This window comes from Strongylocentrotus purpuratus, unplaced genomic scaffold (genome assembly GCF_000002235.5).
Source record: "Strongylocentrotus purpuratus isolate Spur 01 unplaced genomic scaffold, Spur_5.0 spur5_scaffold_10, whole genome shotgun sequence".
Lineage (NCBI taxonomy): Eukaryota > Metazoa > Echinodermata > Echinoidea > Camarodonta > Strongylocentrotidae > Strongylocentrotus > Strongylocentrotus purpuratus.
Genome location: NW_022145595.1, coordinates 12,862,706 through 12,879,714, shown reverse-complemented (window position 1 = coordinate 12,879,714; position 17,009 = coordinate 12,862,706). Strand labels below are relative to the sequence as shown.

Sequence of the window (17,009 nt, the reverse complement as noted above, 5' to 3'; positions counted from 1 at the left end):
TTTTACAAGAACATAACATAATTACCGAGATGGGCATGTTGACTGCGATGTAGGCCTTTATGAATTATGGAAAATCAATATGAAGTCGTGCAATTCAGGAGAAAGCATTGAACCATACAAATTAAGCTTTAGGATTTTAACCTTGAACAAAACTGTTTCACAATTTGTTTCTTTAAAAGACGTTAATTGAATCCCGGGATTGAATCAGTCTGTAAAATATCGGCAGAATATCGCGAGAACTTAAAATCGCGAGTTCCAGTCCAGCCTGCTCAAATGAATACAAATTTGTGGTGTTTGTAAATGAGCCCCTTCTTCATTTCAAAGACACATGCCAACAACGACGGCAATATCATGCGGGGCGTTCAATAGAGGTCAAATTTAACGCGTGTATTAAACATGACTAACAGGATTTTGATGATCCAACCTATATCGGTTACAATGACTTATAGAGAAATACATAACAAGATTAAGACGAAGGTCACGTACATCATACACTTGGGTATAGATAAAATAGTAAAAATAGAACGAAACCCACTAACATCGCGCAATTTGTGACACTTTTGCAGCAGAAATGGTTCCAATCAGATATTGAGGCACGATCTTAGTAATTTTATGAGGCAATTGAATATGGTTAATTGAAAAACAGATTTTTATGTCTTTACGACATAGTGTCCAATTCATATGATGATTTTAGTAAGGGGGTATCTCACTGAATGGCGAGTGCTTGCGAACTTACCGAATTTGGGTTTCGCCAGGGTTCGTAAAAGGTTGCAAAAGTTTCGTACAGGGTTGCAAGAAAGTTCGCAAACAGTTTTCATTGTCGCAAACAGTTTTCATCGTCGCAAACAGTTTTCATTGTCGCAAACAGTTGTTCTTGTCGCAAAGCAATTTTGAAAATGTTCAAAATTTCTTTGCGATTTTTTTTTGCCCGCAAACATTTGCAAGCGTTTAAAAAGCAGGCGTATGCCTTTGCAAATGGTTGTAAGACGGTGTCGCTGGAGTTCTCTTTGATTCGCCAATGCTAGCTACTACGTTACCATAGGGTTCCTGTATAAAATCGACTCATTGAGTAACATGAGTTAGCGAAAAGTCTCAAACATTCACAGATAGGGACACAGGGTTGACAAATAGTTGGTAATCTTCGTGAAAACTGTCGCTAACATTTGCTTGCAGTCGCTAATAGTTGACAACCGCCTTTCGCAAACACTTTCGCAAACATTCGCTCAAATGTTGGTAATAATAATATTGTCGCTAAACATCGCTAAACGTCGCAAATAATGATCGAGGATGTTATAACGAGTAATTGTCGATGACATGCTTTTTATATCATTGCTATAATTATTTCATTACGTTATTGCTAAGCATGGTGGAAATTGCCACAAATGTCTACATGATATATGATGTAAGCATCGTAAAGTGTAAATTAGTATTATCGTATTGTAGAATTAATGTCAAGTAATCGCAAGATATTTTCACATGTACATATTCTTAGCTCCGAAAGTGTATGGTGAAGTATTTCATAGTATTCTAAAGTTTAGGTCTGTTCATGCGATTGCATTGTGAAAGAAACGATGTGGAATCGATCAGAAAAGATTGATCATCTAGCATAATACATGTAAGTATTGGTGTGTACTGCTAGGTTCTGGAATCATCAAAATGATAAGAAATTTGGCCCAGTCTTGGTAAAGTTACAAGCACTGTTCACAGAAAGATGTATATGGGACTATACGAACATGTGGCATACAAATCCGTCCCGATTTTCAATGCTGTTACATGCCATATTTACAATATAAAGGCATTTGAAGAGCCATGCTTTTCAGGGAACACGTTTTCTCTGATGTTCTTTCACACTTGCATAATAACAATGATTACTCTCACAAATTATTTTTCACCTTTTCCCAGAACTCAACCTTCTCTTTAAATATGTTTTTCATTGGAATTCATCATCACCGGTGGAGAGAGGAAGTGAGACAGTGATAGAAAGAGAGAGTGAGAGAGAGAGGGAGAGAGAGAGAGACAGAGAAAGAGAGAGAGAGAGAGAGAGAGAGGAGGTGTGAAATTCCCGATAACTCGTGTTCCGTTCACATCAAGGTGTGATCCCCCAACTCTCCCATAATAATACAGATCCATTACCTTATATGGAAGGAAATGACTTGGCCTAGATAGTTGATGCGGTGAAACAGAGAGATTAATAGAGAGAGAAAGAGAAAGAGAGAGAGAGAGGAGAAATAGAGAGAGAAAGAGAGAGAGAGAGAGAGGAGAAATAGAGAGAGACAGAGACAGAGAGAGAGAGACAGAGAGAGGAGGTGTGAAATTCCAGATAACTCGTGTTCCGTTCACCTCAAGGTGTGATCCCCCAACTCCCCATAATGATACAGATCCATTACCTTATATGGAAGGAAATGACTTGGCCCAGATAGTTGATGCGGCGAAACAGAGAGATTAATAGGGAGAGAGAGAGAGAAAGAGAAATAGAGAGAGAAAGAGAGAGAGAAAGAGAGAGAGAGAAAGAGACAGAGAGAGAGAGAGAGACAGAGGAGAAATAGAGAGAGAAAGAGAGAGAGAGAGACTTTGTGAATGATTTTCAAGTCCCATAATTTTTCAATAATCATAAATTATGGGGGGATTGTAATTGGTATGCGACCATGCATGGGCATCCCTGCATTATCCGACTTTATTCATACCAATTTCCACTTCATCACACAAAGCGCTCTAGTTGTGTATGCAATGCCTATATATATCTCATGAAGTGGCCCATTGAGCTGAATGAATATATATATGTGTATTACAACTGAAACTGCTCTCACAATTCAATTTTCGCAAAAGGGTTCGTGTACGTACTGGAACCCATTTAATCTAGCGCTTGCGTGTGATACAATCAGTCAAAAATGGCGGGCAATGATGAGCTGCACATCGTTTTCAACTTCTTTGAGAAGGTCTCCAAACCTCCCGAACATGACTCGCATGAAGACGGCATGAAGTTCATCTATGAATGGGTCAGGAAACAGCCGAGTTTTGTTCTTGGTCAGATTCACAAGAACCTGGATCAATCGAGTGGTAAGTTAGTGCAAACTCACATCTTAACCCTATTTAGCCCGGGCTATTTTGAAACTGCATAGCCCCCCCCCCCCCCCTATGATCCCGGCCGTGTAATGACCGATCGCCGCGAAAATTTGCATACATGTCAAGTGAAGTGTATAGAATACTATGGTAATTTCAATTTTTGAAAAATTCACTCATTTGCATATTTATGGTAATTAATGCAAATAAGGTCATAAAATTCACATTTTTGCCCATAAATCAGACATTATTCATATTTAAGCATTCTTTTTTACTACATATATTTGTTAGACCATTTGGAATAATAATACAACACAAAAAATTGAATAACCAGGTTTATTCCTTATGTTATCTGTTGTTTTGATAATTTCTTATGTATTTCTTTGTTTTTTTAACTTATGTATTTTATTGTTTTTGTTGTTTTATTTCATTTCCAACTATAATTCAACTATTTTGACCCCAAAATAAACACCTTAACTATAAACAAGACCAAATAACCAATGTTTTATCTCTTTATTTGAAAAATAAGATTTCCATATGTTTTGTACACAAATCACAAAAATGAGCGATTTTCAGGCTGACATGCAAAGACAAAAGGACACGTGACTTTGTAATGGTAGGTCCGATTTTCAAAAGATGCGCAAGACTTGAAAGAAAAAAGTCACAAAATTTCAGTACAAGATTTTCTCGGGTTAAAAAATTATTGCGAAAAATGTCGAGGGGGGGGGGCTTCTAAAGCCCCCCACCCCCGGGCTAAATAGGGTTAATGGGAAGTGTAATAAACAACATGTATGTATGTAACGTATGCATGGACTAACGATTGAAACGTACCAGATCATGTTATATTTATTCACACAAACGTTCTTTACGTTCTTTTTATTTACATATTGTTTTTATTAATTAATTGATTTCTGCATGGTTCAACAGTTTACATGGTACGATCATGACCATCACGATAGTAAACACTTGGAGATTACGATCATTATACGTTTGCAATTATATATAATACAGAAGCATACAAAGGTTATATGGTGGTTACTTGACCTGACTGCTAAGAAAGCATGAATGCTTGTTAGTAAGCAACCAGACGGCCGACGGCTTTAGGTCCTCTCCGAGGGACCTGGTAATGAGGATTATGGCAGTACAAGCTTAATAATGCTTGCAAGATTGCAACACCATAACGATCTATTTTTAAAGTGGTAGAAGTGGAACAACAAAAAAAAAAGGTTCAGCTACTACTAGGCCAACTAAGCTACTATTAAACTACTGCTTTATGCCAAGTTTTAAGAACACATATTAGAAAAAGGCAAAATGTATAGGAAAGAAGAATGAGAAAGAATAGAATGAAAAAGCCCTGTTATTTAATCTCCAACAATTAACATAAATATGTAACCAAAATATGAAGAAGAAAAAAAAATGATCAAAACTAGTAAGCAGGCGCAAACCAGCCAACAAGCCCTTACCAGTCGTTGTGTGTGTAATGACATGGACTGTTTTTCTGTGCCTCTGTCTGTGTCTATGTTTATCTGTGTCTCTCTGTCTCTCTCTCTTTCTCTGTGTCTCTCTGCCTCTCTGTCTCTCTGTCTCTCTGTCTATACGTGTCTTTGATCATTGCATTTTGCTAAAGAGATTAAAGGAAATAGGTCTCAATGGTATAGTATTAAAGTGGTTTATGTCATATCTTTCTAGTAGATCACAAGAAGTTTGTATCCGTGATGCTACCTCTGCTTCAGTTAGTTTAGATTTTTCAGTTCCCCAAGGATCTGTTCTCGGTCCGCAATTGTTCAATGTTTATACTCTGCCCATACAGCATATTGTTCAAAAACACAGTATCAATTATCATATGTATGCAGATGACTTACAGCTTTATTTTATTTGCAAACCTGTCCAGAAAGAAATAGATGAAAATGTGAAGAAAATTGAAAACTGTATAGCTGATGTAAGGAACTGGATGATTGAGAGTCGCTTAAAACTAAATGATGCAAAAACAGAATTCATTTTGCTTGGCAACAGTAGACAGCTCAGTAAAATTAAGGTTTCTCATGTTCAAGTTGGTTCTGCCCCTGTATCTCCTGTACATCAAGCTAGGAATCTTGGTGTAATATTTGATTCTGCCATGTCACTCGAAACCCATATTTCAAATTGTGTTAAACTGGCCAATTGTAATCTACGTAATATCCGTGCAATTAGGCAATATCTTTCACCTCAATCCACCCAACAGTTAGTACATGCTTTTGTTACTTCGCACCTTGATAATTGCAATTCATTACTCTTTCGACTACCTGCCAACCAAATTAACCGATTGCAAAAAGTTCAGAATGCTGCTGCTCGCCTTGTAACTAACACCAGAATATCATCACATATCACTCCTATCTTGAAATCTCTGCACTGGCTCCCTGTTCAACAGCGTGTGATATATAAAATTCTACTCTTAACCTATCGTGCACTAAATGATCTAGCTCCAGAATATATTTCATCCCTTCTATCACCCCACTCTGCAGGTCGTTCTGGTTTACGTTCATCACATAATATTAGACTTAAAGAAATACGTACCAAAAGAAATTGGGGGGATAGAGCATTTGCATCAGCAGCTCCTTCTTTGTGGAATAAGTTACCTTTCTCTATTCAGACGGCCAACACTCTCTCTACTTTCAAAACTGGGCTTAAAACTCACCTGATGCTCAATGCATATTGTTAAATTTCAATGTTCTTTTTATACAATGCATGCAAAACAATCGCACTGTGCCACATTGTATGTACCTTGCATGGCACCATGAAGTTGTATGATCTAATGCAAGTTAACATTTAATATTTCTTTAATCTTAAGTATGTTAAATATTAATTTAAATTATTTGTATGCGCCTTGAGCATCTCTAGAGATGGATATGTTGCGCTTTATAAATATTGTTATTATTATTATTATTATTTGTGACGCATTTTATCTCATACTCGTCACTTATTTGAAATGATAGACTCCCGACCATACCTACTCATAGTGTAATATGGAATCAGGTTACCAGGGTAAACATCACTTTGAAATACCATGGTCTTATCCAGAGCTTAACCTTAGGAGGAGCAAATCCTCTTAATTTCATGTGATCCATAGTGGTATGGAAATCATATTTTTACCGCCATGGTTGTATGAGGGGGGGGGCTGATTTATCTGGGGTGGTAACAATTCCTTTGAGAATATATATATATATATATATATATATATATATATATATATATATATATATATATAATCATCTTGTGCGTTTCTTGACTCGTAGCAATTCTTTATTATTAAATGTTAACTTTTATATAAAAAGTTAATGCAATTATTTTTCTTGGTCAGAAATCTGCAAAGAGTCAAAGGGGAAAATGCCCTCCCCCCCCCCCCCCCCATTGTCCCTCCCTTATACACGCTAGTGCTATTAAGTACTTTAATAACTTGTCATTAGAAAGGCGTCAGCATTATCACAATCAACACTAACAATGTCATGCACAATATATTCTATTTAATGTTTAACCTTTGTGCCCTTAGCCGAACTGACAAACCATTCAAGGAAATTTTTCTACCAGGTATCCACTTGCTACATCTGGGTTGAGGAACTTGCTTGTGGTGGCAAATTTAGATTGGTTGCTGGTTAAAACACACAGTTTTGTTCAACCAGCAACCTTGACAACTTGGTCAGTATGACATCACACTTCGGTACTCTAAAAATATCCGAATGTTTCATTATAGGATCATACAAGTACGTGAACTATGTTGGATTCAACAATGGAGACTTTCATGCATTTCGACAAGGACCACCCCCTCCTGAATGGATTGAAGTCGGCACGAAAGGCCTCGGTGGAAGAGAACTACGAGTTTGCTACCCAGGTATGGATCTTTTTTTCTTCTCTCTCTCTCTCTCTTACTCTTTCTCTGTCTCTCTCTCTTTCTGCATGTCTCTCTCTCTCTCTCTCCCTCTCTCTGTCTGTCTCTCCTCCTCCTCTCTCTATCTCTCTCTATCTGACTCTCCCCTTCTCTCTCACTCTTTCCCCTCTCTCTGTCTTTCTCTTTCTCCCTCCCTCACTCCCCTCTTCTCTTTCCCCCTCTTTCTCTCTCTCTCTCTCTCTCTCCTCCGCTTTAAACAGACAGTAGCGGCTTCAGGAATCCCAGGCCGACCTATTTGTTAGATCTAAACACATTTTTTTTTTTTTTTTTCTTAGTTGTTGTTAAAGATAAACAATTCAAATAGCTTTTATAAGACCAAATGTGGAGTGAAAAGACAAACTTGGTGTCAGTTTGTGTAGAAGTTCACATGGGAAATCAAAATGAATATCACATAAATGGGACTTGCCCATATAGTTGCATAGAGTTAGGGAGTCTGGCACTGATAAAACTAATTGAGAAAATTGAGAAAAATAAAAGTCTGATTCAACTTAGGCATTAAGAAAAGTGAAGCGTTGGTGTTGACGAAAAGTTCTTCTCGTATCAGATTTCACAACATGAAGAATTATCAAAGGAAAGAATATTCGTCAATTTATTTTGTTACTGAAATCACTAATGTGTGTATTCGATTTGTTTTGCCTCCCCCTCCTCCTTTTATAAATGGTAATTTTCATGTTTAAAAATTACAGGAGGTTACGCAGAAGTGGCGACCACATCTGTTGAGCCCATGTGTACCACGCGAGCTAAGGATCAAGAAAAGTCTTACTATCTCCTTGTCAATTATAAGGTGGGTTAATTTCTAATTTCAATGAAAGAATATTCTCCAGAGAGCTTCTAGAAAGTGAATTAACATTGAAAAATAATTTGTCAAGCATTGATAAAGCATAAGATGGAAAAGCACACATCTTCGGGGACAAATTGGTTTGGCAATAAAGGTGGGGGTCGTGATTCTCAGATGTCAAACCATTAAAGCCATACTGTACTAGAAGCACTACCGCAAATCACCTCTCGGGGCCTTCATGCGTAGAGATGTTCTTATTTCAGTTCCGTCGTTTTGAGATCATTTTTGTTTCAGTTTAACTCTTTTTATCATTCCATTCTGATAGGACTCTGACATAGATGAGGCGAGTTACAGCGCTTTCGAAGCGGAGTGGAAGGTTAAGACTGGAGCTGATATAGTAAGTGATGCATTCCCGGCCGATATCAAGAGGGGCGACATCGCTTTGTATAAAAGACGTCGACCCGGAAGAACTCCTTTCGTTTATGTCCTCCGCGTCGAAATACTTCCGGGGGCATCTACTGAGAATGTTCTCCAGCTCCTGCCGATCCTGCGGGAGAAACTCACGGCTGGAGGGATCCCGTTCAGCGACGTTGGTGCCTACAGTATTTGCTACCTTTGTGACCCAGTCAAATGTTAAGCCTGCACCAGGAGCCTGTAGGTCATTCACTTTCGTAAATCACCACGTCCAACTTTTAATGTAATCCTTGTTTACATATCATTCAAAAATACTTATTATACTGTCTCTTCTTACGAAAGGTATAGCATATCACATGAAATGTCAATTTACATTTCATTCGTTGAAATCTATTCACCCCTCTTTTAGTTCTTATCTTGACATTGGATATTTTAATAGCATATTCTCCCGATATGTCCAATCCTAAAATGATTGTATTGATAACTTTTTCGTCAAAACGAAATACCAATCAGCGGGGTGTAGAGAGTGAGAGTTAAATCCTTTTACAAACATAACGCAAGTCTGAAGGAGAGCAGTAACCTTCTCCATGTTGGCCATTTCCAATGGAAATAAATCTGAATCTGAATCTGAAATAATATGGCCCAACACCCCAACTGGGTCATGTTGTATACAATTTACCTCCCGATGGTACCTTTGCCACCAATATTAACCACCCTGCGTTACGTGAAAACGTGTCCCTCGCCTGTTTCATAGACGTTGGCTATGTTGCAGTGGAAAACACTCCGTCCCGCTATGCACTGTTGATCAAGGAGCTCTCTTATGTTATGAGACTTTAAGAGTACTGGTAATTGAGAGAATAATGATGATTAGAAGAAAAAAACACCTGGATGTTTTAAAGATGGCTTCAGTATGCCAGCTCGTAGATACAGGCCAGATAAAGGAAATTTGTACCAGAATTCTAAACCCATGGAGACATGATACTGGATTCGCGCTCATTAAAGTTATGTAATCATTATTTATATATTTGCCGACGGTACATTTTTGATACACAGGTGAAATATTCTTCTCAAGAGGGCATACAAAGGGTATTTGTGAAGCACATCCATGATTTTGGCAGAGATTATCCTAAATTGGACGAAGTGGGACGTCTCCATGTTTAACAGATCTGGGATTATTTGGGGGTCATGTACTATTATAAAAGCTAACTATGAACTGGTCCGTTAACAAATATGTCGTATACAATAGGATTAAGTTTATCTCCAAATCGATGTTGCAATTGAGAGAATGGAAATTAGAATAATTGTTTTTTCTCTACAACTTATTTTGTAATGGATATAGCCTGTTTTGTAACCAATTCCTTAATTTATACTGGTATTTACCTCGCACGGTGTGATTTATTGTCGTAGAAATGCAGAAAACAATAAAACATAAGTACTGAAATAACTATGGATTGAGATTTGAAGTTCGTTTTACATCTTCCATATATTCATTTGCAGACAAGAGAAATGCATTTGAAATAAGAAATTTTACAGGTTTTGTCTTTCTGTTTACCATTACCATTTCTGTTTACCAAGAAATCAAAATCAAATCGAATACGAAAGAAAAGTCGTCATACCACTATAAATTTTTAATATTTTAGACAAAGAAGCACATTGAAACAAGATGGGAAAACGAATACTTATTATATTATTGTGGAGAGAGCCAACATGAACTCAGTTGAATAGTTTTAAAAGCGTTGGCACCCAACATATAATACAAATTAAATGTAGTGTTCACTTTTATATGATAAAACTTAAATGAAATATATATATAAAAAATATATATAATGATAAACATGGTGCACAAATTATACATTTATATTTCACAAACATATGTTCACAAAGAAATTAGTTCTCTACTATTTGTTTAGCTGATTTGGGTATTTATCAAAGATATTTTGTTAAAGCTTGCGTTTCAAAGATTGGAGTGACATTTGGAATTTACTTTAGTTTGGTAAAGAAAACGAGAGAAAAGAAATGAGAGAAGGAACAAGAGGAATGAGACGAGACGAGGAGACGAGAGAAAGAAAGATTGGGAGTAATTGGAAAATATATATGATAGTAAGAGGTAAGAAGTGAGAGAGAAGAGAAACATGTAAGAGAGAGAGAGGGAGAGAGAGACAAAAAGATGATAGAAAAAAATAGATTGACGAGAGAGAGAGAGAGACAAAAAGATGATAGAAAGAAATAGATTGACGAGAGAGAGAGAGAGAGAGAACAAAATATTACACTGAGAGATACATGCATATAGACGGATGCTAGATAAAGTGAGAGATGATACAGATATATAGATAGGTAGGTAAACAGACAGAGAGAATACGGTCGCAACTTCTTTCTAAAAAATCAAATAAAGGCAATTTAAATACCCTAATGTATGTCCCATGGAAATCATGGTTAATACATACACGGAATATGTCATTGTAAAGTTTGCTTCTTTCAAAAGGTCACGTACAAGGGCCAATGAAATATCAAGAGTAACGTGATCGTGTTAAAGATAGAAGATAAAGAGAGGAGGCAGAAAGATATAGTGAGAGGGGGTGGGGGGGTGAGAGGGGGAGAGCGAGAGAAAGAGGAATAGGGATAGATATTGAGAGAAGGAGAGAGAAGGGGAGGGAGGAGGAGTAGGTCTGTTCTTGGTATGGGGTACGATGGTAGGCTACATAGGGCAAAAGAAGAGGGAATAACATCCATGGCAAAATGTATCTTCTCAATTTCTTCAACCCCCCCCCCCTCACACGCACACACTCTCTCTTTCTCTATCTCTATCTCTCTCTCCCCATCTCTCTCCCTATCCCACTCTCTCGCTCTGCTCCTTTTTATATTAGAGAAAGGGGGTCGGTTTGGTTAATTGGTTTCATTTTCTGTATAAGAAACATAATACGATACATACGTAAACACATACGAATGTATTTTGTTGAAAGTAGAGAACTGGATTGCTTTATTCTGTGATACTAATAGGCTAATATCTAATAGGCAACAATGTGTATTCTTGCAAGGGACTAAGAGTAATTTTCAAACTGTGAAATCAGGAATTCCACAAGGATCAATACTGGGGCCATTAATTTTCTGCCTCTATGTGAATGATATTTGTAACCTGCAACTCCATTCTAAGACAAAGATTTCCTTATATGCAGATGACACGGCAGTATTTCATCATGGAAAGGATTATAAAGTTTGTGAATACAATCTCCAAAAAGATTTTACCAGTATCTTGAAATGGTTAAAATACAATGGACTGTTTTTAAATGCAAATAAAACCAAAACAATACTATTTGGTTCCAAAAGAAAAATTCAAAATAATAATATTTGTATTCGTTACAGTGACAATGTACTCGACTCAGTCGAAAGTATGAAATATCTAGGTGTAACACTAGACAAAAGTTTAACATGGTCGTTACATTTAAAAGAAGTTGTTAAGAAAGTATCGGGTACGATTGCCTGCGTTAGACGTATACGCAATTATATTTCCCGTAAGAATCTGATTACATTATACTATTCTCTTATCCTACCGCATTTAAACTACTGTAATTCAGTATGGGGAAATACTTCGAAACAAAATCTAACAAAGTTGCAAAAATTACAAAATAGATATGCACGATTAGTTCTTCGTGCCGAATATTTTACACCCCAAAATGTTTTAATGAGTAAATTGAAATGGCGGTCATTAGAGGAAAGAATTAAATATCAGAAATGCATCTTGATTTTTAAAATCATAAACGACCTATCTCCACCATGTATAAGTAAAAGACCGATATTATATTCTACTCGTTATGCTTTAAACAGTCCATTATTCATTCCAAAATGTAAAACAAATTTTAATACGAAAACCTTAGCGGTTTCAGGAGCTAAAATATACAATAGATTACCCTATCATATTAAAATTGTAAGTCGCTGCAAAGTTTTAAAAAGAATGTCAAAAACCTTTCAGTTTCCCTTGTAAACATATTTTCACGTTAATTTGACCTATTACATTTCATTCATCTAGTTTTCTCAATTTGATAGTTGTATTTTTTTCCTTATAATTTATTATTAATGCGTGTTTTTCGTTACCTATGTTTAATTATTGTATATACCATGTATATTTTACCTTTGTATGTATGTTTTGAATTCATGTTATTATTGTACATGTTTTTATGTGAATACAGGGCTCTCTGGGAGAGCAGGCTCAGAAATGAACTTGAATGAGACCACCCTGTTAAAATAAAACTAATTTGAAAAAAAAAATGGCCCTGTTCTTCCAAGAGGTCCACAAAGAAAGAAAAGAAAGAAAGAAAGAGACAGACAGACCGACAGTAGGGGATGAGATATATGAAATAGCAACAGTCAACAGTGACAAAGAAATCGAAGGGTAACCATGGTAACATTCCTTCATTCTAAATATACTAATGGTGCAAATGTCTTTGTTTCTGAAAGTCATTCAAATTTTGTCTTTTCATGCTCCACGCACCGACCAACATGGTCAAAGGTCATGTTTGCATAATTCTGCACTATCATTCATGTCAATACGAAAAATATCTCTATCAAACGTCGTACATGTATAAATGTATACAACGTGGTGCAGGTGTAGATATTACAATTGATGCACCATATATTGCCCGTTTTTTGAAACATCGTCATTTCTCTTGAGAAAAATAGTACAAAATGAAGTTTTTTTTTGTTAATGCGAGTTGATTTAGAGCCCTCTCACCCTAACCTTAAGGGACCTTAACAGCTTCAAAATTATCACCAAGTCATACTCTATTATTTGTAGCAAAGTGGATCGTTCATCGGTTATTTTATCAAGCATTACACAAATATCGCTATCAAGCTAGATGGTATAATAATAATAATGATCACATTGATTGATTGATTCGATAGATTGATTCAAATTTATTCCATTTCATAGCAATTGCTTTCACAATAAAGAACATAGTTTACAAAGTAAGTTCCGCGTTTGTATAGTGTTTTCAGTTGTTATATTTTGGCTAAAAATCGTAAGGACTCGTAAATACTCATAATTAACTCGTAATTATTACAACACGTATACAGGTCGTAACCAACATGTTAGTTGCTCGTCATTATCCTCGACAACTCGTAACAAATCTTGAAACTTTGCCGTAAATACATCGTAATAAATCGTAATAATCCATAATAAACCTTAAATAGCTCGTAATAATTCGTAACAACTCTTAAATAGATCGTAAAAGTGGCCAAATCTTTAAAAAGGATGCGTGAAAGATCCGTGAATTTGTGCGATCCGTAAGGACTCGTAAGAAAAATCCGTGTATGTGAAGGGGGTATTAAGGGTTGTTTTATGTACAACGAATATTGAGATTTGAAAGTATCCCGTTTTGTGATGTTTAAAGGATAATTCCACTCGAAAAATAACTTACATTCAATAGAAGCAGAAAAATCGGACAAACCAATCAAAAAAAAGTTTGAGCAACATCGGATAAGAAAGTTATGACTTTTTGAAAAAGGATTGAAAACTATGCAACAATGAAAAGGACACAACAAATTGGAAACTCACTCATCTGTCTGTGATGTCATGTCCTCACCATCCACTTATTATTTTCTTTATATTGATAATATAGATTTCCTATTTCCCCCCCCCCCTAAGAATCTTATTTCTTCACACCAGCATCCAAGTTAGATTGATAGTAATATGTTTTTGTGTGGATGCACTAATATAGAGGGAAAAAATTCCAGTTAAATCATGAACATTTTGAATTTTGATAAACTTGAAAAATGTGAATTTTAAAAACTATTTATATAAAAAATCAATAATTATAAATATACATTATTCAGAAAATAGTATCAGTTCTTCAAAAATCATAAAATATTTTGTGAAATGTCATGCACGCAATATGATACAAATAATATAACCTGGGCAAACGTATAGGGCAATCAAGTTTTTGGGGATAAAAAGGAAAAATCAATGGGATTAAAATATATAAAGCAATTGATAAATAGCGAGGATATGACGTCACAAAAGGATAACCAAATTGGCAATTTGTGTAGTGATTTTCATTGGTCCATAGTTTGACATACTTTTTCAAAAAGTCATAACTTTCTTCTTAGTTATCCGAATTTTGCTCAAACTTTTGTTTATTGGTTTGTCCTATTTTTCTGCTTCTATTGAAAGTAAGTTATTTTTGGAGTGGACTTGTACTTTATGGTTTTCGAAATGATAAGTTGCATACTATAAATATTAATATTTTCATCCATTCAGATAAAAGAAAACGAATGAAAACAAATCATCTGGATTAAAAATGAATATGAATATGTGCGTATGTGTGTGTGTGCGTATGTGTGTGTGTCATTTGAACCAATTTGTAGTCTTAAAGTGAATAAAACAAAGACATATTTTATGTGGATGGGTGAGGATAAAAACAAGCGTGATGGGCATTTATTTAGAAATTTGGCTAAGAAAATTCACATATTAGGGGTTAGTTATTCATTAGATGGAAAGGTGATTTAAATCATAAAGAAATTTAAAGTAAAATATAAACATTTTAATTTTGTGAAAAAAAGAGATTTAACTATTTTGGGAAAAATACGTTTGTTAAAAACTTATGCGCTTTCAAAATTAAATTATAACTAATCTCTCGTTAATGTCCCTCATTGGGTATACAAGGAAGTAGCACAAATTTAATTTGTATTTATTTGAAGGGGGGTGATCGAATTACACGGGCAATAAGGTATCATGATTATGACTTTGGAGGATTAAGAATAATTCATTTTGAAATGTCCGTTAAAGGTAAAGATCAGTACTGGTCATGCGATTGCATTGTGAAATAAAAATTTGTGGAATCGATCAGAAAAGGTTGATCATCTAGCTTAAAAGTATTGGTGTGTACTGCAAGCTTCTGGAATCATCAAAATAATAAGAAATTTGGTATCAACACGTGTTAGTCAAACCATATTCTTTCACATGATTGGTAATATGAGCTTCAATTTCATTTTTCGAGAGCGTGGCGATTCCATAACTGGTTTTTACCTTTAAAATACAGCGCATAATGTGGATAAAACGTCTTTTATATGGAGAAAAAAAATTGGGATGGAGATTGTTTGCTTACAGTTTGTGGGTGGTAGATTCATTTTTCCATGTGATTATGATATAAAAAAGATTACGTTCGTTTTAGATATTCCATCGTTGTATATGGAAATGTTGCAAGCATGGCAAGAGACAAATAATTAAAGATATTTGGACGGTATATGAATCCAATTATTGATAATAATAGGAATAAATGTATGAATGGAAAAACTATATTTCATAGATACTTGTTTGAAAAGGGGATTTTTCAAGTGAATCACTTGATTTAGAAAGCTCATGTTAAGTCGGTTCAATATTGTGTGAACCTCGGTATGAAAGGTAATAATGCGTTTATGAGTATTGCTACTTATGATGCGATACCCAGGTTATGAAAAAAAGATTCAGGGTCAATACAGCTCATCAAGGTTGATGTTTTAAGCTATAATACTTATTTTTATGTTTCAGATATAAAAAAAAAAAACCTTTTAGATGTGGGTTCAAGGACAATTTATGATTATTTTATAAAAGTACTACAGTAAACGTATGATTTGCACGTAAGGAATGGGTAAAATAATGTTGATTTTATAGAGAAAGAATTAAAAGAAATATTTGTTAGACCAAGAATTACTTTACTCATTAGAAAGCAACGAGAATTTAAAATCAGATTATTGCATGGAACCAAATATAAATGAGCATCTTCATAGATTTGCTTTTGTTGGCGATAATTTATGTTCGTTTTGTAGACAGGAAACAGAAACTTATAAACATTCATTTTTATCCTGCGGGAGCGTTCAAAGTATATGGCAGGCTTTAGTACAATTTTTTGAGTTAAATGAAATTAAAGATTTAGAATGGCGAGATATATTTGTTGGGCTGGCAGGCAGTTCATATAGACTTAAAAGCTGTAATACTATAATTGTCATGGTTAAGAACATTATATTTTTGTCAAGATCGGGGGGGGGGCAAGGACCAACTTAGGAAAAAAATAAAGAAAAGCATTTTTAGTTATAGGAATGAGGAAATGAAAATAGCCATCAGAATGGGAAAGCTGGAATTACATTTTCTAAAGTGGGAGCAGCTCAGGGTTAATTAAGATTTGTTTTTTTCTCCCCCACCGTGAGCTTGTTAAAGTGTAACTCTATTTTGTGGCCTGGTTAACTTAATAATTTAGTATAGTTTCTTCAGGAGGATGTTATCAGACATCCACTGAGTAAGTAGTGTGTGTGTGTGTGTGTGCGTGTGTGTGTGGGGTGTGCGTGTGTGTGTGGGGTGTGCGTGTGTGTGTTGATGTACTTTAGGTTTACTTTGTTGCCAAGTTATATACTGCAAATGAGTTTTTTGTTTAATCATGTTTATGTATAAGCAATTCATATCAATGAGGAAAACGTTTATTTATTATATTCAATTGTATTTTTTGTTTGTATTACACATTTAGAGAAGTAAAACAAAATTGAAAACGAAAATAAGTGTGCGTATGTGTGTGTATTTGTGGCGGAAAAAAAGGGGCGAGGGAACAACCCAAACCAAAACACGTTGTATTTCTGATCTCGTTATTATGTTCATGTTAGACTCAACAACTGACTCCTTCAATCAGGGTATATCAACAACTGCTTTAAAGGGCCACTCTAACTGAAAAAAATGACATATAGAATAACTTTTGACGGAGATTCCGAACATGACAATGATTTTCTTAGAAATCATCAATAATTCTGGAATCTAGCTTTAAAAATGACGACTCAGAACGCGCAGGAAAAAAACACAGTTTCAGTGATGACGCATTT

General features: G+C 35.4%; 1 protein-coding gene across 1 annotated transcript; it reads left to right on the top strand.

The window, feature by feature from the left end:
* The first annotated feature begins 2,784 nt into the window (after positions 1-2,784).
* On the top strand, positions 2,785-9,625 carry LOC115921681. Its single transcript, XM_030979550.1, has 4 exons — positions 2,785-3,057; positions 6,788-6,925; positions 7,669-7,766; positions 8,086-9,625. The coding sequence occupies exons 1-4, from the start codon at positions 2,889-2,891 to the stop codon at positions 8,395-8,397; spliced, it is 717 nt and encodes a 238-aa protein (XP_030835410.1). The 5' UTR covers positions 2,785-2,888; the 3' UTR covers positions 8,398-9,625.
* The last annotated feature ends 7,384 nt before the right edge of the window (positions 9,626-17,009 follow it).

Coding starts and splice junctions, on each gene's coding strand:
- LOC115921681 (XM_030979550.1), top strand. CDS start 2,889: ATGGCGGGCAATGATGAGCTGCACATCGTTTTCAACTTCTTTGAGAAG. Junction 3,058..6,787: donor GAACCTGGATCAATCGAGTG/GTAAGTTAGTGC, acceptor GTTTCATTATAG/GATCATACAAGTACGTGAAC. Junction 6,926..7,668: donor ACTACGAGTTTGCTACCCAG/GTATGGATCTTT, acceptor TAAAAATTACAG/GAGGTTACGCAGAAGTGGCG.